Below are 24,652 nucleotides of genomic sequence, written 5' to 3' on the forward strand. Positions count from 1 at the left end.
ACAGTGGGGAAAATCTCATCTGGAAAACACTGCTCACAGTCCTACTGATGTCTGTACCAGAAAGACACTGAAACTGCTGTTTCATACACACTTAAGGTCCTGGGAAAAGGCTACCATGAGGAGAAAAGAAATGAAGAACCTTTCCTTCTGACAGTGTGCCTTTTAACCCTCCAAAACAGCTGGAAGGGGACAGGAGTACTTTTTCTAAATACACTTGAGAGGTAGAAGCTGGGAAGGGAGGATAATAACGTGATCAGGTAGGTGTACACTGGCCAGTCAGTTAACTCAGGTTGCAGATAAAAGAAAATTTGCAGCCATTAGGACTGCAAGTTCGTGGAGCAGCCTTCCGGGGAGAGCTCTGGCAGCAGCATCCTACTTGTTTTCAACACCCACTCTGATGAAAGGGGCTGTGTGGTAGGATAGGAGTGATCCAGGAGTTAGAAATTCAGAGGCACAAGACAGCTATCCAATTTGGTGGCATACTTGAGAGACATCTTTGAAGAAGCCTGTCAGCATTTTTGCATGCTGCTCTGTATTAATTTATCTAACGAAAGTCTTCAGAACTTGCATTGGTCACCTGTGTTTTTGTTTCCTTTCTTGCTGTAGGATTTGGCTCTGGTCAGCTTCAGTTTCCACACTGCTCTGAGGCACTGAAAACAGGTGATAGGGCCAAAGGTGCTCTGAGGGGCATCACCAAATGCCAGTAATGCCACAGGCTGGCTCAATCACTCAAACCATTGTAAAGTTTGCCAGCTCAGAAGGTAATTCGCACCAAGATGGACTGATGGGGATTTCGGCCACCTCCTGTTGTGTGTCAGGTATGACCAACTGCCTAAGATCTCTCAGGAATTTTTGTCAAACATGATTTCTCTTTAGAGGCTTAGGACACTGTTGATACCCTGGACATCTCATTTTTCCTGGCAGACTGGAATTTTTATGGGGTTTGGTGCCTTACATTGAGGGTGCTAAAGTATTAAGAGTGTTGGGGGTTTCCATGCAGATTGAGGAGGTCTGAGGTTCTTGTAGCTCCTCCCACTCTCAACCTACTGTGTGGCATCCTGCAAGGCTTGGGCTTAGTAACCTATGTTGCTTCTTCCAATCCTACATGCAAAACATGGTACAAAATGTACATGGTACAAAATTTTGTAAAGAAGCTGTGCCACTGGACTTTATAATGGAACACATCCTCTTGGTCTGCTGCTCCACCTGTGCCAGAAGTGGAGGAAAGTGATTTGTGACATGAATCTGTCTCTCTGTGGTCAGTTGGGCCTAAAGGAAGAACGAAACCTGACGAACAGCCCTAGTCTTTTGACAGTTTCTTGCACGGTTTGTACAAGCGGAGGAAAGGAGTCCTTATTCTCTCCACTGTTCCTCATATTGTTGCATAAAGGCAAGTAAGTTATACAATAGCTAAATAGGGATTACACAACTGAGCTCCATAAATCTAAATCAGAAACAGAGTCTCTATCCTTCACTGGATGAATATGAAGAGTGAAATTCTGGTCCTAATGAAGTTAATGGCAAAGCTCTTGATCACTCCAGTGAGATCACAGTTTCATACAAAATCTTGGCCCAAGCCTGTGGCTGGCTGACCAGGCTGGATATTTAAAGCAGATCCCTGTAAAGTTTTTCCAAGTACTTGGATAAGATAACCTTCCTTTTGAGGGGGGTGGTGTTTGTTTTCTTTTTCCTTTTCTCCTTTTAAGCTTTTTGCTTATGATAAAGGAATGCAGAAAAGTATGTTAAGTGCATGCACTAAGCAACTACTTGCAAACCTGAACTGGAACCCTAAAAATGATTAATATACTATCTCTGAGTGCAAGAACAAGCGTTAGCAAAGCAATGGTTCCCCTGCTTCAGTGTCAATACTTTAATCCATTAAAAGCTGCTGCTGAGTCACACTACTTGAGCATGAGAAAGATGGGAAAACCTGACCTGTGCAGGTTGGGATTCCAAACAGCACAAAACAGACGCCAACAAAACAAATAAAAACCCTTAATGAACCTGAGACCTAAGCTCTGCAAGTAAATAACTTTGTGAAATGAGCCACTATGCTACAAGAACTGCAGTGTTGCTGAAGCTGTTTGGCACACAGACCAAACTAATTACTCAACAGTTGTTTTACTTTCGCCTCGGGTGGACAGAAGTGCTGGGTAAGAAAAGCCACGCAGATTCTTCATGTCTCTACGCTTATCTAGTCCGACTAGTGAAAATTATTGCTGTTACACTGAATACTAACAAGTACAACAGGGCTCCCCCCACCCACAAGATTCCTGCCTGATTAAAAAGAAAGGAAAAAAGAACGGAGGAGTAAAAGGAAAGCTTGTGCAATCAGGGCCACACAACACATGTATTCCCAGCCCAAGGGTTATTTCTCTCCCCCTCCTCCCTAAGGCATCACTTAACAACTGAGCTGATTCAATGCAGAATGTCATTAACAATCTAACAGTGAACAAGTACTGGGGATCATCATTATATTACAGAAGCTAGCTATAAATAATCATATTGGGCAAATCTAACAACCTGATAGGGTGGTAGGATCCCAAAAAGCTGATTCCAGAGTATTAATAAACACAAATGCTGAACCATTTCTTGCAGAGCTTTTTGGAACTGTGTGTTGGAAATCTTTCCAAGAAGCATCAGATAAAGCTGTCAAGGCTGGAGAAGAATTGCTTCTATGTATGTGATTAAGCCTGAGCAGTTAAAAAGACTTAGCCTGCGATAAACAATTAGATATGGTAGGTCAGTGCCATCCCAGTGTCATTGTTGACAGTTTCATTACTTAGGCCTGCGACGAATATAATTCTCCAGGCAACTGCCTGGAAAGTCATCATAGCCTTGACTGTTTCATGACCAGCTTCTGACCAGAGCATATATGCCCCAAGCAAGGCAGGCCAAAACCTCACAGGCTCAACTGTTAACTTCCAGCTTTTATCACTGTGAAATACCGTATCACAGCAGGCTGTGGTCCTGTCCCTCCTCTACACCGGCTAGAAGCCAACCTGAACATAAGGGGCCAGAGAAACGGTCCTTCATCTTTTTCTTGCTTTGCAGAGTAAGTGACTACCCAACTTTATACCTATCCATCATGCTTCAAGCTTACACCATCTTTTTGGATGGACCCATGTTACTTTACATGTTCATCCATCCCTTCTTACTCTTGTCAACCTCTTTCTACCTTCATTCACACTTGTCTTTTACTAACACCTCTCTAAACTTACCTTTCCTGCCTTATTTGTTCCCACATCTCCCCTTTCACACTACTTCCTCTTTCTTCTCCTTTGTTACACCCACAGACACAACCCTGGCCTCAAAAAGAAGAAAAAAAAAAAGATGGAGAAGAGGAGGGAAGAAGAGAGTGATCCTGTGCAAGAGGCAGTGAGAAATGCAGTGTACCCTTTGAATTAGGTCCTTTGAGAGGTACCCAAGACTACCCAGGTTACGCAAAATTTTCTTTGGTGAACCCCTGCTTTCTCCAGGTTATGGGTCTTATTCTAGATTTGTGCTTCACTGGGTAGAAGCTTTGCTTCAGTGCTCATGTGTTAAGACTCAGTAATTAAACCCAGAGGTACATGAGCAGGTAAGATGATGCCAAAGTCAATATATTGTCATATGCCTGTGCTGTGCCTCTGTCATCCCCAGGAAGACCATATGATTACTTAGGTTCATTCCATTTTGCAGGTAGTTTTTCCTGCAGCAGGGAGTTACTAATTTTTGAAAAAATAAGCAGAGCATTTATTGTTCAAAAATACTGCTACTGACTGCAAGGCCTTTGCAAACACTTACTATTATGCACAGACATTCATTCTTTAGCGTAATGACAAACATCATAAAAAAATCCATCCTCAATGAAGTACAGGAAAGAGACACACCACCTGTCCCAGTAAGTATTGCTCATACTTCGGCTGCAAAATCAAGAAACCCTGGCCATTGATGCTCACTGGTGTCCTTGCAAACACAAACAGAGGGAGGCAGTGATTACTATTCTGTGTACTTTTCCAAGTTCTGAAGTGCAGTCATGCTTGTTTTACACTGACCAAATAGCTTGAAGTGCCAAGTTTCCAAAATAACAAAATGTCAGAAGAACCTGGCTCATATGCTTACTACATACTAGGTTTGCCTTTTGAAAGAAAAGACAAAGAACAGCAGAAACAGTTACTTCTTCTCAGCTGTTAAGTGAAATAACATTCAAAAATAACTGCAGTGTACAGTTTACTCTGCCTTGTCCAGCTGAGGCTGGACAATCTCTCTCCAGGCATCCTGCTAGTACTGACACCAAAGTGACACTCTCCTTTATGCACACAGCAGCCCAAACTGGGGGGCTAAGGAAGAGGCCTTCATTTTAGCAATAAGGAGTTCGCTGGCGACAGGTCACATGAGAGGCAGATACAGAAAATGCGCATAAAGATGCCAAGTGTAAGACAAGATCTCACAGGACAAACTCTGGGGTGTATAAACACTTTGGACACCCGTTACCTTCCCTAAGTCATAAACACCTGATGGCTTCAGTTCCAGTTATGAAATTATAAATGTGGCAGCAAACAGCAAATGCTCTCAACTACATGACTTGCTGCATCGCACAAAGACAACACCAATAACAGTAACTGATGCACACATTCCTGTCATCCTAGTGATTCTAGAAGCCCTTTGCAAACTTCATAGATCATTTTAGGGCAACCAAGCTCAGGAAAAATTGCCTGGGGCAGAATGAAGAAGTTCAATAGTCTACTTGTACCCACAACAAAACAATTCTGAACCATAAGCATAAGGACTAAGGACTTGGCTTAAGGCAAGAAAAGCTTATTGAAAGCCTTTCAGGTGCTGACTATATAGTAATTTCTCACTAAGTCTCTTACTGATTAAAATAACTGGTCCAGTGCTGCTGTCCAGTACTTAACACCTCTAGTAAACTGAAACATAAAATATCTGAATGTTACCATTTCCAAGTGTTGGGCCAAATTTGATTGCCCACTCTTCCTTTTTATCTGCTGCTGCTTCTTCACTAAAGCTAAGCAAACACGCAAAAATTTCTGCCCAGAGAAAAAGACCTTTCTGTGATTTATTATGAGTATGTAAAGCCAACATATATACACAACAAGACATGCCAATCTTACTTTGATTAGTTTCTTGACATTTACCAAAACTTTGCAATTCATAATGACATTCTCCATATACCAGCATGTAAATTACCCGACAGGCAGATGGTCAGGTGTAATAGCAGAATCAGTAATATGAATGTAGTAAGATGACTGAACAAGGTCTAGGTTTAAGCCATTACAGCAGTTCACTTACCCTATAGTAGTCCGTGCTGTACACATCTCTAGACATCCCAAAATCCCCAATCTTCACCAGCAGGTTCTCACCAACCAGACAATTGCGGGTAGCAAGGTCCCGATGCACGAAGTGCTGTGACGCCAGGTAAACCATACCAGCTGCAATTTGCTGGGCAATGTGAAGCATCTGGGATTGGGTCAGCTCAGCAGGACGGTTGCCTTCTGCCATCAGTACTGCATCTGGTCCATGTGCCCTGCACCAAAATGCAAACTGATTAAGTGATAGGCCACCTGTAAGCTGGAGAGGTGAAGCAAGCGCATTAGCGACCCTAAACACACACAACTGACTCACTCAAATCTAACAACTGAAAGGACTATGAATTCATTGGTGAAATAGGGGAAAACTTATATCCTGTCTTTTTTTCATTGACTGTTTTCCTTTGCTGTGTGAAAGCCAAGTGGTATGAAAAGCATTACACAACAGGTGATATATTACAGACATAAGAGCATGTGTTCATAATACTAACACTTTGTCCCAAACTACCAGTTTTACTGGTTCCATTTTAGTAATCTTTTCTGCAGACAGACTGGCAAAATATAGCTGTTTGATAACTGAGGAAAACCTTATCACTCTATAAGAGTGAAAGGCAACGAAGTGGCATGCACAGCATCACTTTTCCTGTGACTAGCATTCCTTGATTTCTCAAGGGAGGGAGGCCACTGACCCTTCCATCTTTTCTTAAAGAAGAAGGCTAGCTTCCTTCTGAGACACTATCTAAGAAACAAGGGCAGCAATTTTAGATTTATGCTTCTAATAACCTTCCTATCTAAATGCCCAGCAGGAAACCATTTTTGATTATTTTATCACCAAGTCCTGCCTGAGGTGGCAATTCTTTACAATGGGAAGAGGACACAGAACACACACTACTTGGAACAACTAAACAGCTTCAGAAATTCAAGCTTTTCAAGATATAGCAAGTCCTTAAGATGCAATTATCAACTGATTAATAAGGAAGTTTTATACAATCCAGCAGAAGGAGAGATGTTTTGCATTTGGAAAGCCCAGCAATGTACTGGAACACATGTGCTTCACCCATCCTATGTTAGCTTTGGTATACATGTGCAACATCCTAAAATCCTGAAGATATAGATATAAACATTCCCACACACAACATTTTTTTAGTAAGCATTATTAGCTAACACTTATCAAATTCTTGAGGTCATCTCCAATCATTCCTTATTTGATGCACTTTAGAATATCCTGCATATTCTTTTCCATCCATTCCATTATTCTGCACTTTCAGAAGCCTTTTTTATTCCATTCCTGAAGACTATTCCTTCTAAGAGACCACTTCTCCTCTTCCCTCCTTAACTTTTTTTTTTAAAAATAGAACTTATTTTTATTTTTTCTCAGTTCTTCCTTCCTACAGAGAGGAGTTTCAGAGGATCACCTTTCTAATCAGTAGAGCTGAGGCCTTGATTTGTCCCTAGGGGAAGGGCACAGGAGTTGGGGAAAGAGCTGCAAATTAATCAAAACCTGTGAGACCAAATCTGACACTACCTATTAGAAATATGATATTAAAATTGTCCCAGGGGAAGAACCTCATGAGCAAAATGACAGATGTGAGAAAGAAATGAAGGAGGGTGCGTAGCATTGCTGGGACTGTATCTGGTACCAGGCAAAGAAGCTCTGCTACAGCGTACATACAGGCAGCTATTCGACTGAAGTAGGCTGGGGGGAATAAACAGGAGGATATGAATCTCCAGCCAAGACTCACAGGCAAATTCCTATTGAAAAGCACTGTGCCTTTTCATTGCCTGAATATTTTAATGAGTGTTTTTGCACATAAAGATCTGTGTTACTAAATTAGAGAACTCTTCAACTTTCTCTAGCTTCCTTGAGGATATGGTCTGTATCTAATGAAACTTTTGGATTATTCTTAACACTCCACCCACTTCACTTGTCTTCTTGGTGCTGGCTGTAAATGTGCTCCTCAGTGTCTGCAACAGCAAGGAACATTGACAGAAATCTCTTTGGATCCGCATCAGCCTCCACTAGTCAGAAAAAGCAGAGTACAGGCAAGACTTTGAAGCTTTAGTCCTAGATCTCAAAGAGCCTTTGGCTTCATGCAGCCACCAAGGCTCATTTGGGTTAAATTTTGGATTCATTTTTCCCCAACAGCCTTTGATGGCGCTGCAGGGTAAGAAATACAAGCTCTTAAAGCCTTGTAGAAGTAACCTCTGATGTGCAGCACAAGCTGCAGCAAATGCTAGAGGAATGACAAATTGGAGCTTCAGTTTAACAGCTTGTCCCAGCACAATCATTTTATGTTCTAAAGACAAGGGCTGATTAATAATTAAAAAAAAATAAATAAATAAAAGAGAAGAACTAAGGTAGGAAATATATTGTCTGCTAAACTATCTTTCTGTACAATAATTCAAAATAAGAGTTACGAGGTAAGAAAGCACCAAGCAAAAAGAATCAGAGAGTAAGTATTTATTAGAAAATCAGAAATTATTTCTTATCTACTGCAAATCTGGCTTCTTTTAATGGAAATTCAGTGCACTGAAGAAGTACTGTGATGGCATCTTAGAAGACTGCAGTTCTCTTCTGATCCACAGCAGAGGTCTACAGGCAAATGTAAATGCCCTAATACGGCTCTGACAATATATCCTCTGCCAAAGAGATAAGAAATCTGGTAAAAGCAGTAGCATTTGCTCTGCATCCCCAATTCAGGCCCTGGTCTCCCTGTCAAACCTGGCAGCCCTGCCAATAGGGGAGGACACTAGCTGGTGTCATTTGCTTTGGTGTGGCTATTTATTAAGCAGACATTAGAAAGACAGCAAACTCATTTCACATAGGCAATCAAAAATGCATAAACGGTGACACTAGCAGTCACTAGCTATTTGAATCAGTTATTAAATCTGAACCCATTTAAAGGGACATCAGTTCTGATTGTTTTAGAGCTTTGTCAGAGATACCTTTCCAAAATGGCGGTACCTCTAGTTGTCTTCAGCAGGAGATATCTCAGCACACTGAAAGGCCTTTGTGATATCCTTTGATAAAAATGGTAGACCCTGAAAGAACAGTCCCTTGTGCAAATGTTTTTTTACATAGGAGCAAAAGCTGTTTCGTAACTGCTTGTTTTTATGTCAACGAGTGCGGGCTAGTGGAAAAGGCACATACACAGAGCTGCTGTTCATAACTTCCTGGTTCCTGAGTTACCTAATATTGTGAACCTTAGCTATCATCTATTTATTTATGACTGCTTTGCTGCAAAGTTTCAATTTCTAATACACATTCCTGAACAGCTTTTTGAAATAAAGTCCTAATCCAGACCCCAAGATGCAGCATTTTCCATTGCACTGATGTTTCCATGGCTCAGCTTTTCTGCTTCAGATTAATGGAAGTCTTTCCAAAACACTGAGATGAGGGAAGAGAAAAGGGGTTAGATTTCAAAAGCTTTTAGATGCCTACACATAGTGATAGGTGTTGAGTGGGATCTTCCCAAGTGCTACCAGAAAGCCTGCAAGAAAATGATTCCTACTGTAAGATTTATAAGCAAACATTTCAGAATACACAAAATATATTTAAAACAATATTTGTTTGGTTCACATTTGTTTGGTGCAAAGCATAAGGCTTGACTTCATGGTACTTTCAAATAGGCAATTAACAACAAGCCCCACATCCCAGTACACAAGATGAGAGTTGCATGGATTGTTGGCAGCATTTTCCAGTGGTGGAGGTTAATTAGACATTAAATACCAATAACAATTACCTTCTCTACCCAGTTCTAGCTCAGCAGCACAGTATGTGTTCATGCATTTACCTGAGAAATTTGTTAAGATCTCCATGCTTCATATACTCAAAGACCATGATGAGTGGATCACCCTCAACACAAACACCATAGAACTTGACAATGTGCTCATGTTGCAGGTTAGTTAGCAGCTCTGCCTCGCGGTGGAAGTCCTTGCGGGCATTGTCGCTGGCATCCTTCAGTGTCTGTCAGAGAAGATGAAATTTAAGGAAGGTGAGTTACTTGCAGAAAGTAGTGAACATGGGGGATGGTGCTGTAAGGGTAAGCTAAGGACACTCTACTGCATGAAGAATGGAAAAGGTACTTAATAACTCTTTTAGAAATGCAGATGTGATCTTTAAATGCAATAGAAATTAAGGCAGTACACTTTTATTTCTTCTGCCACACACCATCCCAAACAAGAATTTTCCTTATGAGAGGATGAGGAATACTCATGATCTTACTGTGCCATGTGTTTTCCAAACACAGAACAAATAAACTGATCTTATCAAAAAAATATATTATTAAACAGCTGGTTCACATCCTCTAGCATTTAACTCAGGCAAACCCTAGCATCTTTTTGATACTTACCTTTCTTGTAAGTAATTTAAAATAAAACTCTCATTGCTTGAAATACTTAGCGGGAACATAGATGCATTATGTATTACTAATGTCACTGTTGCTGATGTTTGCCCCTGTGGTGTGTTATACATAAAGTAGATTTGTACAACTGTATGACCAGAACTTACAACCTGAGACTTCAGCCAGTAACTCCTTTGAAGTTCAGTAAATCTAGTCACATGCCTAAAACTATGCATATGCATGAGTAACTGAAGAATCGATCCTAAATTGGTAGACAGAGAGGACGTACATGCAGATCAGAATACTGGTGGGTGAATTTTTCTCACACCCTTTTATTTATACAGCTCTAAACTCTTGTATATTTTCATTTTGAAGGAAATGTATCAACACTGGATTAAACAGGGGGCTTAAATGTTGCATAATGAAACAATGCTAATATAACTGCCATGCATAGACAGTTTCAGATCTCTTCTTAAGAGCTGTACTTCCTGAGCAAGTGAACACTTTCATGCACAAAAAAACGAAACAAAAAAAAAATTCTGACACCAATTATATGAGGAATAATTATAATTGACAGTAAACCACTGCTAGGCTCTACCTTCAAAAGGCAACGTGGTTACACTATGCTAATTCAGACAATATTTTTAAAACACTTAGAGAAAGATATCAGGTTACTAATGTTCACAATTTAGTATTCACAGAAACTGATGCCTGGGCCCTGTACCTCTGGATTTTAACTACACCTATAGTTACTACAAAGAGAAGACACAAAAGTAGTGGTATTGTTTTCCTTAGATATGCTTTTTCCTGACCATTTAGTCACTTTATTTTCTACCATGAATTCATATACAGAGTATGGGACCAAGCTTATTCATTAGAACAGACACAGAACACACTGATATTGTGCCATCATTCTGCCAACATACTCAGATTTTAGCTGCACTAGTCATGGTTTCTTCAAGCTCTTTCTTTAACAGGGACACTGTCCACTTTTCTAGTATTGTATTTTTGCATGTGTGAAGAAGGGACTAAAAGGCAACTGTTGGAAAAAACACTTTACCTGTGAAATTGAAGCCACAGGTCTTGAAAAATGAACTGCCATAAAAAGGTTCAGATGGGGAGATAAAAAGCAGGGCAGACTGGATAGCCATCTACCAAGTTTAGGGGCTTTTCCCTGTGGATTTTGGGCTCTATGGATTCTAGAGGCAACAGAAATCACTCATGCCACAGATGTCCCTTTCTTGAGGGACCCACTCATGTATCTCACATGTTAAGAAGGCCCAGAACCCTTCTTCCACAACTTTTATCAATAATGATGAAACAAGGGTATTACATCATCAAAGCTTAACAAGCACACAGCTGTAACATCTAAGGTGGATATCAAATTGACTCCCCACTATGGTCCTCACACATCCACAACCGAACTGAGTGAGGACTCGAACAAAAACATCTTACAACACTTCTGGGCTCTGGAATGATGCTTTAACATAATACAGACACCAACCCACTGTCCAATCTATGGTATAGAATGAAATCACCTGAATAATTCTATTGTCACTAGAGTTTCCTCTAGTGGCTTAATGTGTAAAGCAATTGGACTGTAATTCTTCTCAACAGAAACAGAATCAGAAAATTAATATAAAAAACATTTTTAAATAATAGCAACCTGTGAAAAAAAATGACAGGGAGAAGCATGGGCTGATCCTCTTTCCAGGAGGCTCTTTCCCTAGAAAGACAGCAAAAATGCTCTGCCCTGTGAGGATGGCACATTGTATATTTCAGAAGACACTTTTTATCTTACAGAAACAGCAAAATTATCATATGACAGAGCAGTTGCCATGGCAATTACACATTTTCTGTCAAACACCAGAATGCAGAAGGGTCTAAAACCCAGGTAAAACTCGGGAATGCTTTCTACTATAAAGGGGTGACTTGAATTTCTGTCACCCACCATTGCAGAACCCCTTTTTCATTATTTCGTGCAGTGCACAGGATAGACACAATGCATGAGAGATATCTGACACAGGCAAGGAGGGGACTGGAAAGTGAAAAAAAAAAATAAAGTACACAGAATTTACACAGAAATGACATTGACTAATGTATCTAGCTTGTTCTCAGTGCAAGTGAAAAAATAAAACAAAAATAAACCCGTAAGAGCACAAAGAGAGAAAAAGACATATTCATTATTCTTATCATTACTGACAAGTACACCCATGCTCTGCATACAAAGCACTCTCACCAGTCAAAAGAAGTTTCTCCCAAGAGATACAACCACATGTACTTTCCAACCACTCAGCGCAAAAGCTAAGGAGAAGAGACAAGCTCCCCTGGGCAACAGAGGGACACCCTGGCTGTTACAGCAGCTCCACATCTACTGAGTTCATCCCCGTAACAGTCAAACCATCATCTCATGCTTATTTCTCCTTCAGACTCCTTGCCCACATGTCAGTGTACCATCTGGTGTCTGCAGACCTGTGTTCTGTATTGAGTGCAAACCACCCAGCTCCCCAGTCCACCCTGACACCACACGTGCAAGTCAGAGGAATAGCAGGAGGATATAGCTCTCACCAACATTGGCATGACTTGGTAATGAAACTCTCATGACAGCTGTCCTTTATGTTGTTTCAGCCCACCAGGAAATCCTTACTACTGCTCACCATCACCATACAAGAGCTAAGAGATATATTTCTTCAAGAAATGAAGGCGTGGTTTTGAACCTTCTCTGAACTGAAGACGCAAAGATTTGTAAACCATTGTTTTTACTCTGCAGCTACTGTGGAAATGTTTTTCACCTCATGCACATGGCAGCCTACAAGCAAAGCGCATCCCTAGAACAGCACAGGGTGAATCCCACTCCAACGTCCCAGGGGAGCCAGAGGCAGCTGCTAACCTGTGTCCTAACAGTCATCCTCACCTCCAGCTCTGGACAGGTTAAACTAGTGCAAGACTATGCCTGGGGATCCACCCTATGAGGAGACAGTACCAATTTAGGCCTGAAGAGCCACTGTGGCGTGGCAAAATAGCTTGGAAAGAAATTGCAACTTTCCCTTCTTCCACCCTCTGTTCTCTGAAACTGCCTGCAGCAAACGGTGTTCTGATATGAGCTAACTCACACAGGCGGAAGGCTAGTACAGTGCCCATGCAACCGGATTAACCTGTGGTTAGGCTCTGCTCACAGGGTTTGACTCACAGAACGCATTTCCACTCAGTGCCTCCCTCAAAAAGCCTCATGATTGAAACAAATTGAAGCAGATTTTCCTTCTCCTTTTCCAAGGAGCAAAAGCTCAAGCACTTTGGGTTGCTTATGCCAAGTCTGATTTTACATTTTTCACAGATTTTTCTTGGCTTCTTAGCTCCTAAATTGCTGCAGCAACATCAGCATTTTGGATACAAGCTGGTAAAAAAGAAGGATGCATGTTGAGTCAAACGATGTGATGCCCAGGGCCAGGCACGAAACATGCAGCAGCCCAGTAACCAGCAGGCACAGGCAGCCATCGGGGACCACCAACTACCCTGATCTACCCCATGCAGGTGAGATCGCATCTCCTTGCTGCCAAAATCCCTCTGGCACTGACATACTCCTCACCAAGTACATATTCCTACTGGGCTCACCAAATCTGTTTCACAGAGACAGGTGTGCTGTGGCTTTTCCCATAAGGGTGAAGCTCTCTAAAACCCCTGCTGTGTGCCAGGAGGAACTACCCTCTGCTGTTGGTATCTGGGTCTGCTCCTCTAAGATGAAATAAACCCCCAAATCACACATTTTCAAGAAAGAGCAGCAGAGAGTAAGTGTGGCACAACATTCAACAGCAGAAGTGCTAGGCTCCATTCGGTCAGGACTTTCAAAAGGATCAAGTGAATGGGAAGACTTTTATCCTACTTTCAAGCAGTTCTCTGAAGTGACAGAGGAAAAGCAATTTCCAGTCTAGCTTCACCAAAATACAGCGGAAACTTCATTCAGATCTGGTTTTGCCATCTCCTACCTTTTGCTTTCTGCAGTCTATGATATAACTCTTCAGGACCTAATTTTTTCTCGCCAGTCAACTTGACCAAACAACTCCCAAGTATCAAAAGCTTGCAACCTTGGCAAACCCTCAAAACCCGTTATTTTTGATGGAGTAGGAAAGCAGTCTACAAGTCCATCCTCCTTTCATGTTCTTTCATTGCCAAATCCAAAACTCTAGTTCTTGTTTCCAAATTCAGAAAGATGATCTACTCGATTTCACTTACTGTATAGTTTGATTAAAAATGTATGCACAGTTGCCTAATTGTGACTGGTCAGATAAAATTATTTTCCAATTTCTAGGCAAAGCCCAAATTCTAAATGTGTATTTCCCTGCATTTAACAAGATATTTTAAACACTGGACACCTTGTTCAGCTTTTGGCAGAACTCTACAGATGGAGATGAAATTGTTGCCAGGGAGACTTTTAAGAGTGCAGTTTCACTGATACTGTTTTCTAGCATACATCCATAGCTGAGGACAACACCCAACCTCAGCCCTTCCATTTTGAGGGACAAAAAGGTTTGGTATGGCGAAGCAGGCTTGGCATCCAAGCTCTGAGACCAAGCTGGAAATCTTACTCCTTGCTAGATTCCCAGCACACCATGTATCTATGCCCTTTTGGAAAAACAAACAAATCCTAGGTTTTTTTGTTTGGTTGTTGGGTTTTTTAATCCCTCCTCCCCCCAGAAATGTGAAAATGATTCTGTATACTTGAAACTTCAAGGTTACAGCTATTTTCATGTAGTTTCTTCCTCCTCTGGACTGTATTTAAAGAGAATTGACTGGAGCTGTATCATCAAGAGCCACTTCTCCAGGTCTGACATACCATGATTTCTGGATTTCCACACAGCCAGTGTTTAACAGCAGATGACAATATTATCCACAAGTCTGTATAACATACTCGGCAGATATATTAATGACAATTACTCACAGATAGTTTCAGTGGCTGACTAAAATAATGGCACAAGCCTGAAAAAGAAAGGCCTTCTTTGACTAGCAATTATACACATAACCTATTCCCTTAGCTAGTAATTGATTATTTTTCTAGACACTCATGTGTCACAAGTATTTTTAATGACCTATACATTATTTTTCACTAATTATATTTTAGATAAACCATCCAAGATTTTGCCCCTCTGTGACACAGTCTGCTTCCCCTGTTTCCATTATGAAATCCAGCTCTCATTTTATAATCCCCTGCAAGACTAAATATTGCATTCTCTTAACGCTCCATTAGCCTCGTGAGTCTTTCTACATATATCAGAGCAGTTACACTGGGCTATGGAATAGGCAAGCATGATTATTTACAAATAAAATAGCTTTAGTTGCAACCATGAATTAATGATGGAAACCTTAGATTCTTTTACCTTCACTGCCACCAAGATCTTGTCCTGCTCTGGACTGAGGTTATAGCATTCTGCCAGAAATACTTTCCCAAAGGCTCCTTCTCCCAGTTCTCTTTTGAGAACAATATTATGGCGCTTGATGTGTTGCACAACTGTGAAGAGAAGACAAAACAGAGGTCATAAGTGAGCTGCAAGGCCAGGATGGGACAGGGTCCATGCTTACAGCCACATGAAGAGTGTTGCACATGTCATGGAAGGAATCATGTGTCACTCATTAGTGCCTTGTCCAAAAAGACCGAGTTAAGACATTTATATTTGGAGAGTACAGCTGTAAAAGAATTTGTTGCAAAAGTATTTGCTGCAAAAGAACACATGAAATTAAGAATCACCAGGGAAAAGGCTATTTATCATTGTGTTAGGATGACCACTACAGAGCACATGTAACAGCCACTGCTGCTTTTTTAAAACATCAAGGTGAAGAATCAGAAAGCAAACCAAACCTTTTTTACATTACTTCTATTTCTGTACCTCTAATAACAGCTGAACTCTCTCTTCCAAAGCCAAAAAGTTTTAAAATTAACCTAATCCAAGAAGATAAAAAGTGCCCTCCTTCAACTAAATCCATCTTACTGTCTGGTACTCTTACCACTTGTTCAACTGCTTTCACTCTCTGTGCCTTACTACAGTTAGCTATAGTAAGGTAAAATTTTGTTCTCACAGACATGATTAACAGTATTGCTTTGAAGTAAAAGAAATAAAAGATGGACAAAGGTTTTATTCAGCATAGTGGACAGAGCTTTAGTTGAGTTGCTGCCCAGAATCGATTCAGACATTAAAGTCCTTGAGCATTTTTATGCAACTGATTTTACATTTTCCTTTCAGCACAAGCTTCCATTAAAAGATTTAATATTTAAAAGACTGTACCAATTTTTTTAGAATACATTATCAATTTACAACATCCAAGCTAAATAAAGCAGCTTCAAGAGCAGTTTAACTGGTCAGCTCAAGAGGGTTGACAGCTTGTGTTGCTGAAATTGTACAAACCAGACAGCATCTCTTGATGAATTTAACCTCAGTGCATTTAGCTGCTTTTATAAACACTGAAAGTTAACCCTGCCTGGACAAATTCTATTTGCAATTTAAATATTGAAAGCAGTGAAGTAAATAGTGGTGCACAGGCATTAAGCTGGCTTCTGCAGAGGCATTAATCTCACCTTGGTTGCTTAACTGCAGGGATCAGGGCTGAAGCCTACCATAATTCAGGTTATATTCAGATGCAGACTGTGTCCCGCCTTCACGATTGGCCACATGCCTGTTCCTGACTGGCTGACCACTTACAAAGAAACCACCTTACCTGTATAACTAAAAGATGGAAAACGGACTACTGCTGGTAACTGCAGTGGGAACGAATGGCACAGCCTGTCCCCATTGCAGTCACCAGCATTTGGAAAAAGGGCCCACAGTCTATGAGAGAAAAATAGGTGTGTCCCACACTCTGAGCTTATGGCAACATAACCCAAGAGCACTATGTATAAATGCTCTTTGCGTCTGTGTGCGTGCATGTGAGAAGAGCCCAGTGCTGGAGCAAGCCAGGAGAGTGAGAGATGTCCCTAGGCACATCCATCATGAGTCTCCCTGGCTTTCAGTGCACTCGAGGAGCAGACCTCCATCAGATGCAGCTGGCACCTGCCAGAAACCCAAGCCCACCCAAGCCAGAAATGCAAGCAGGCCCACCACGCTCTGGGAGAAGAGTAAAAGCTGGCTTTTCCCCATGCCATACAAGACCCTCCAGGGTCTGCTCCTGTTCCTGCAGCTGGCAGCTGCAGGCAGGAGGGCATTGCCACATGTCAAGTACTCATGAAATGAGACTGCAAGTTACCAATGATTTTTACTCTTGTCAAAGTCTGGTCTAACATAAGATTAAGTTTTATCATCGTGACACATTTATATGGACATGCTTTGTTTGGCCAGCTACCCAGGAAGCTCCCCTGCAGTCAGTATTTTCGTCTCCTCCTCAGCACCGGCTTTTCAAGTAAAGCACAAAATGCAGTCAGCACAAGACAAGCCTGAACCAAAACACACATTTTCCTTATGGACGCAAGTTAACTGGCATCCCTTGCTTCTACTAATACTGGTCACAAGGCAGACATGTGAGGAGGACTGCTGCCCTGGCAAGCCACTTCAGCACGAGCATGTCACAGCTCATGACCTGTGCTTTAAAAAATGCTTACTAAGTAATTAGTACAACCCCTATCCCCTGCCAAACTTTCCATTCAACCCTGCCTCTTGGGGAACTCTTTCTCTCTGCTTTACCAGCATCACCAGGAGGATTCTTCTCTTCATTTCCTAGAGAAGTTCAGCTTGACATTGCCATTGCCACTATCTTAAAAAATGCTCATGGAACCCATAGACAGGGACTAGGGCTGAGATCCTGTCCTACTGGTGTCAGCAGAGGCAGCTCTTCACTTGGTCCTCTCCACAGCTGCAAAGACCTGGTGATGAACACAGTTGAATTTTGTGTGAATTTTGTGTGGGTCCTCTCCATTTTGAACCCTGGTGTTGGCCTTACAGTATGAAGGTTTTTTGTGAAGTTCCTGGAGGATTTCACAAAAAATATGGTAAAGATAAATAAGAAGCATATCAAATACTTCTCTGTAGTACACTTACTTACAGTTGCTGCTAAATGCTCTTATATAAAACAAGCATTTGAATAAACAACCCATCTGATAAACCAAGCTGTCAAAACCAAAACACAGAAAGCTACAGAAGAGAGCTGCGCAGAATATATTTGCAACTTGTCACGTTCTGTCTATCCCTGTTACCTTTCTGAGCTGCACCGAGTTACTAAACAAATAAAAAATGACAGTAAATGTGACTAAATGGGCAGAGAGATTGAATACAAGAACAATGTAAGTAAATCAAACACATACTTTGTGATGGAAATATAAGCTGAGGAAAAAAATCTGTTCAGCACTTTCAGGGACCCAGCCATAATGATACGATCTTCAGTGAAAGTAGATTTCAGCAGAAGATACATTAAAAAAATCAGGTCAAAATCTGCTTTAAGCTAATATAAGGCTAGAGCAAATTCTCTCCGATGAAGTCCAGGAGAATATCCTGGATTTACATTGAAGAAACAAAACAGAATTTGGCCAGAGAGTGGCATAACTGAATTACTAAAGAAGTGGTCTCATAACATTGTCTCACAGGCAAAGATACACAAGCATTCTAAAGGCAGCTATGTATTTTCCTCATTTTCACTCAAATTGTGATTGCCTTTGAGCTGACATTTGTACTTTTAAGAGCATACATTCCTTGGTTTAAAAGATCTTGTCTGATTACTGTAAAAAATACATTATAATAAGATAAAAGCTAAATCTAGTTCAAACACTTAAGAGGAAAATGAAACATAAAATATGAAGTGAGACTGAGCAAATTAAACAAGGGCAAATGCTGAAAAGAGGCTGTGGTGTTAAATAATAACCATACAGCTGTGCCCATAAAAGACAGGGCTCTCACAGATGACTGCAGAGAATTGGCTGGCAACAAGGAACACAACTGCAGAAGAGGGTTCTCTTCTCATCTCAAGGTCTCAGAAACAACCCACCAACAGAGCTGGACTTGTGGGTTATTCACTTACTGACAACAGCACATCGTACTGGACGTGACACATCAAAGCCTTATTCTGCAAACCCTATCTGGAAGCATGGGATTTCACTCCACAGGTAACCTACCTTTGACTATGAGGCTGAAAAGAGAGAGTCACACCACATTTTGCAATGGGTCCCAGCAAAACAGGCAACTCAGGATCACCTCACCACATTGAATTCACTGAAGTGGATGTGATTGATTCAAGCCACTGACAGCAGGACACTCAGTACAGATTATTAACATGTTTCTGTACATAAATAAAAAGTGAAATGCTCTGACAGAGTGAAAGTGTTTTCCCCTTTGTCACAAATAGGTCTGAACAATCTACCACCACATGTGACCATGATACCACCTAAACTGGACTTCTACATATATTACTGAGTTAAATCATAGACTTGAGCATATTATTGAATTAAACCATGGACTTGTGCTTGGCAGGAGACTGCCTCCTGAAAATGGCTGTGCCAGTCTCGATTTGAAAGTCTGAACCATTCACTTGTCCTAACGCGTAATCACTTCCATTGCTAATAAAAATGCATGCTTTATTGTCTCTTCATTTTTAGCTTGCCTGCCTTGCATTTCCCTCCCTTGGTTTTAGGAGGCTTTCTCTAATGCCTTGAGTGGCCATTTAAGGTCTAGTACTAAATATACATATCAACAAGCTTCTTGCCCTTCTTGAAAAGGCAAACAGATGGAAGGAAGATCCTCCCAGGAAAACATTTCTCCAGTTCACCAATTTTCACAGCTCTTCTCTAGAAAAATTTTCAACAACCCTTTAAAAGAAGTGGTTTCCAGTTGTTTTTCCCAGCTGGAAGCCACATTCTTGTATCACACTCCACAAGTTTGTGACAAAAACATTTAATCAGCTCTCTATCTCTGCACATCCAAAGATCACACTGGTCCTTTTGAGGCTAGGTTTCCTAAAGAGCACAAAAATTACACAGTTGTGTGGCACGCATGTGTTTGTCTCATCTTGAACACCTCACCCAATTACAATATCACAAGCGCCGTTAAGTTTCAGATGTGTTCCCATGTGCCTTATGAAAACCGGAAAGCAGAAGAGAGATCTGTCCTTATGTAGGGGCTGCAACAGGGACTTACTGGCTGACAGGCAGCAGACAGGCTCCATAATCACTGCTCACTGAACTACTAACACTAGAAGATCCTGTTGTGCTGCATACCCACAGCACATCTGATTAAATCATCTGCTGAGGCTGCTTTCTAGGATACTGTTGAAAATTTTGCTAGCAGTACACATTTGGAACAGTCCTGATGAAATGTGCTGTGCCATGACCCTGAGAAGGGAATGAGGATCTTCAAGATGGCGGGTAACCAGGCAAGATAGTATTACAGACATAGTTACAGTTGCATAAGAAAAAAGCAGCTGCAGAAAACACATGTGATGTGACATGAGGTGCCACAGAGAGATATATTGCAAGTTTTCTCATTTCTTCTCCCTCCATTTCTCTTGCAACTGTTCAGACTCAACTATTCTAAGATCTTGCTAGGAAAAGAAAAAGAAGTGTAAATGGCTGAGTGATTGATCAGATAGAACAGCAAATGTGAATAGCACTGGTCATTCACAGAAAAAGAGGGGTGAAATTTCAGAGAGAATCCCATAGAAGGAGGATACAAAATCACTAACAGCACAAAATCACTACTAACAGCAGACAGCAAGTCTAGCCCAGTGGCTATCAGATTCTGCAGTAGCAGTATCTCTCTACATTTCTGCATTCTATTGCCAGAGTATGAATTTTGGCACATTGAAATATCTACTCTCTAACAAGGCAACAAAAGGCAACAATGACTACCTTTTTTTTTTTTTTGACTTTTAACCTGCCAGCATTGCCTGCATGCAGAAATAGGCCAGCTGAGTTCTGAGAGTATATTTCTGATTATTTGATGTATTTATCCCATACAAAATTCATTGCTTATTATTTTCTAGGCAACAGGGCTGTTTAATTTTTACCACACGGCAGCAATAAATTCTCACGCGAGACTAGTGCCCAGCTGTTGTAAGCACAAACAAACAAGCAGCATGTTCTCATACATATAGTCCACAGTAGATACTCAAATCACACCTCTTTAACAGAAGGAAAATAGGCCGACAGAAAACCTGGTCCTCAGGTACTGTGCTCTAAACGAAAGGTGCTGATACAGGCTATAGAAAACTGAGTATGGAGGACTCACAGAAGAACTAGGTCAGAAAGACCTATACAGAAGAAGTAGGTCAGAAAGACACTTGGGTCTTGTCAAATTACCTGTACAAATATGGCTCCTGAATCACTTTAAATTTTGTTTTGTTTCTTTGAATAAGAACAGTTTAATTCAACAGCTGTAAAAAGTTATCCCTGTGTGGCCACCAGTGATTTGCCAGATTTTTCACACACATCAGACCCCAAGTGAACCTTGGGGAGACATTTACTGGGCAAGCTGAACAGCCAGGGGTCTTCCTGGAAGAACTGGAGACACGTATGAAAGGCAAACCTTTGAACACTCACAGGAACGGCATAATTCTCAGGGACTTCCCAGATGTCAAGAGCTACATCTGATGATAAATCAAATAAATCTGTGATTGCTGCAGCTTAACATTTCAGTTGCTTCATTTACAACTTAAATCTTCACAGGATCTATACTCTAAACCCCACAGTTTCTATTGTCTTGGCTGAGAATGAGACTTCCCTTTTTGACACAGGGCTGCAGGTCCTGGTGGGGTGACAGTCCTCCCCCATTTGCCTGCACCGGAAGGGGCACAACAGCTCTTGCCCACTATAAACTCATTTTCCTGCAGCTGGCATGGCCATTCTCTGGCTCAGATTCAAGTGTTTGCTTTCTTTTGGGGTTGATACTTGATTTCTGGTGAGGCATTTTATTTTACTATTTTGTTAGAGTAATTGATTTGTTTTACTTAGCAAAGATCCTCTTAGTTTGTCTACAGATAGGCATATTGGCATACTTGATTAGATACTTATAGTCATATAAGAGCTACCTAATAATGAATTACAATAATAATGCTATCATTGTTTTAAATGCGTGAGCCTTATGAGCTAAATTCACCCTTCAGGAAAACAAGAATAATGAAGTTGACAGTTTTTCCAGGCATTAATTTGCCCTTGCATACAAAAACTGAGGTACACAAGCCCTTCAAGCCTTAGCAACCTGAATCTGGTTTTTATTTAATTTATAAGTATGTATTAAATACGGATTTGATCTGTTGTGTGCTAAAATAATTGGGATACATCAGAATGAAAGCTAAATTTGGTGCTCAATGTTCAGAATAAATATCACGTATTAATTGCTCTGCATTTCTCTTTCTATGCTGCTTTCAGCCTGCTAATAGCTTTTCAGCAAGGTAATCAGCTTTAAGCAAAAACCTGCTGGAATTTTGACCAAAGTTTACCTTTGCAGATGTGCATACAATTAATTTTTAAATGCCAATCTCAAAGCATTTCTTCCAAAAGATTAGTGATTTTAAAACTTAACCGGTATTGTGCATGAGTTGCTGTATAAAACCCCTGCTAGTATTATTTTATTGTGGCAAATCTGGTCCAGCTTCCATGTTTAAGTTAAGTGGAGACAATGATCTCACCACCACCCCCCTTTTCTTGACTCAGGCCAGGAAACCCTTTCCCTGAGCATGATACTAACCTTCAGGGATCTTCTGTGCTGCAGAAAGAGAAGTGTTCGACAAACTATGGGGAAGTACCGTGAAGCATATCTCATATAATAGACTCTTGAAGGAGAGGAGGACTAATAAACATACTGTCTTCAAAGCGTTAACTCTTTTCTGTCTCTGTTTTCAGAGATACAGGCATAATCTGAAATGCATCCCAGCATGCCAGTCTGAGAAGCAGGATCTGAAAGAAACATCTTACATTCAAAGACCGAGCTTGGCCTAAGTGGGTATGAAGGTGAAATTCAAAGGAGGTTGCCCTATTTTTGATGTAGGCTTCACTGTTTTGCTTTTTTCTCATTAAAAAAAAAAAAAAATAATAATTATTTTGTACCTCAATATCAGGGAGGACAGAAGGGTTTTACTGGTGGCCTTTCAAAAGGAATTTTGAAAAGTAAATGCAGCTTTCAAGCCTGTGAAGGAATAAACCACATGCTTAGATCACAGCCCCAATTTCTATTCCTTTATATAAAAGTTAAGCACATACTTAATCTTTACCTTTTGCTGAAATATTTTACTAAAAGATGGCATAGCATCTGATCTGTTATGCTAGATGGGTAGGTCTTTTCTGTTGCAGATAATTGTGCATGGAAGGAAAAGGGAACAATAGAGGAAACATCATAGGAGCATAACAGAACCCAGTCTTTTACACATCACTTTTAAGCATATTATTTACCCTTTTCCTAATATTTTTTGTTGTATTTCAGAGCAACTTTTACAGTTCTGTCAGGCTGCAGTAGACTGCGTGGCTTTCCATGAGAAAAAGCTGAATCTTATGCATTCCCATATTTTACTTTGTTTGGGACAACTGAGGTAAACTCCAGCTCCCCCAGAGGAAGGTTCAATCTCTGTCTGCTTCCTTAACTGCACAGTTAAGGCTTTGCTGCTATGTGGTTAGTTGGCGTTATGATTCTGTGTGTACCTCCCCTTTTCCTGGTTTTGGCCATAAGTGTCCTTTAAACACAGAGGAAAAATTACCGGTTTGGTTATCTCTGAGGAGGACCCACAAAAGACACATGAAGATATTGGGCATTGCAAACAAAGAAAGGAAGAAACCTTAATCACCCTTTGATCAGATCCCTGTTTCACTGAGAAACAAAATCAGCAGGAAGGAAAGAAAACAAGTCTTGAGTCTTCCTGCACAGTGAAAAGGAAAGAACCTCAGTTTGCCCTCTGTCCTCTGGGCACATACAAGGGGTGAGCACTAACCATATACTGCCCCAAAGCCCCATGCAACAGGAGAGATGAGCAAAACCATCATAAAAGGTAAACAGACCTGGAAAAGAGGCTCTTCACTTTCACAGACATGCTGTCCTTCAGCATTGCTGCATTCTTCCATGGTGAGGCATTTGTTGCTCTGCTTTTGTTTCATTGACAGGCTGGCATACGTCTTTGCTATGGCATGCCATCTACAGAGGCTTATGTCCCCGTAAGGCATTTCCCCCTTGGCCCCTGTTACAGTTTCAGATTCCCAGTGCTGTTGTAACTGGCAACATATGCATGCAAGGTACACCCAGAAAACTCCTCATTACTGATGGGCCATGCCAGACACTCCTAATGGGGCCACAATGCAGTCAAAAGATTATTACATTGTAATAGCTTCAAACAAGAGCCCTGCAAGTTCTCACTTATAAGTCACCCAAATGATCGGTCACAAACGGTTTCGCAAGACTGAACATGCTGCGGGTTTTTCAGGATCAGGTCCTCCACAACTGCAAAGAAAAGGTGACTTTTCTGTTGTCTTGTTGCACGTACATTGGAAAAAATTCTTCCTGGTTCCATATGAACATTGCACATGCCGCATTTTCCAGGCTTTAAAAGATCTGCTTATTGTAGACCACATATTACCACCTCTGCTGACCTGGCTCTTCTATCCTGCACCCTCTAAAGGACCAAGACCATAAAGTATATGCTTATACAACACAAATTATTCCATGTGTGAAGCTCATGAGGTTTCTACAGCTTGGGCTCTCATCATTCTCGAGGGTCTGATAACCTCCCCGAATCCTACAGAGCAATAAGACTGACATTCCCCCCACATTGAGCTTTACTTAAAGCAAACAGTGATGCTCCTACTTGGAACTGCTCTGTAAATTCCACTAAATTATAGCTCAGCAGTATTTGAGAACACTTCAAACCTTTTTTAATAGCAGCAGCATAGGTACCTATTCTGATTGTCCTGACAGAACACAAACTGGCCTATGGATACAGTGAGAAAAGCAAATCTGTGGCTTACAATGGGAACAGCAGGGCTTTTCCAAATAATTTCTCTTGGGGAAAAAAAAAGATATTTTCTTTTCTCTCCTCTTGGATCTGCATGTTATT

General features: G+C 40.9%; 1 protein-coding gene across 1 annotated transcript in view; it reads right to left on the bottom strand.

Moving 5' to 3' along the window:
- Positions 1-24,652, bottom strand: part of NTRK2 (neurotrophic receptor tyrosine kinase 2) — a 210,060-nt gene that overhangs the window by 39,575 nt on the left and 145,833 nt on the right. Inside the window, exons 14-16 of the mRNA XM_065662823.1 lie at positions 15,025-15,155; positions 9,104-9,276; positions 5,293-5,527 (exon numbers count right to left, since the gene is read on the bottom strand). Coding sequence (XP_065518895.1) covers positions 5,293-5,527; positions 9,104-9,276; positions 15,025-15,155 — 539 coding nt within the window. The remainder of the gene's footprint in view (positions 1-5,292; positions 5,528-9,103; positions 9,277-15,024; positions 15,156-24,652) is intronic.

This window comes from Lathamus discolor, chromosome Z (genome assembly GCF_037157495.1).
Source record: "Lathamus discolor isolate bLatDis1 chromosome Z, bLatDis1.hap1, whole genome shotgun sequence".
NCBI classification, from domain to species: Eukaryota; Metazoa; Chordata; class Aves; order Psittaciformes; family Psittacidae; genus Lathamus; species Lathamus discolor.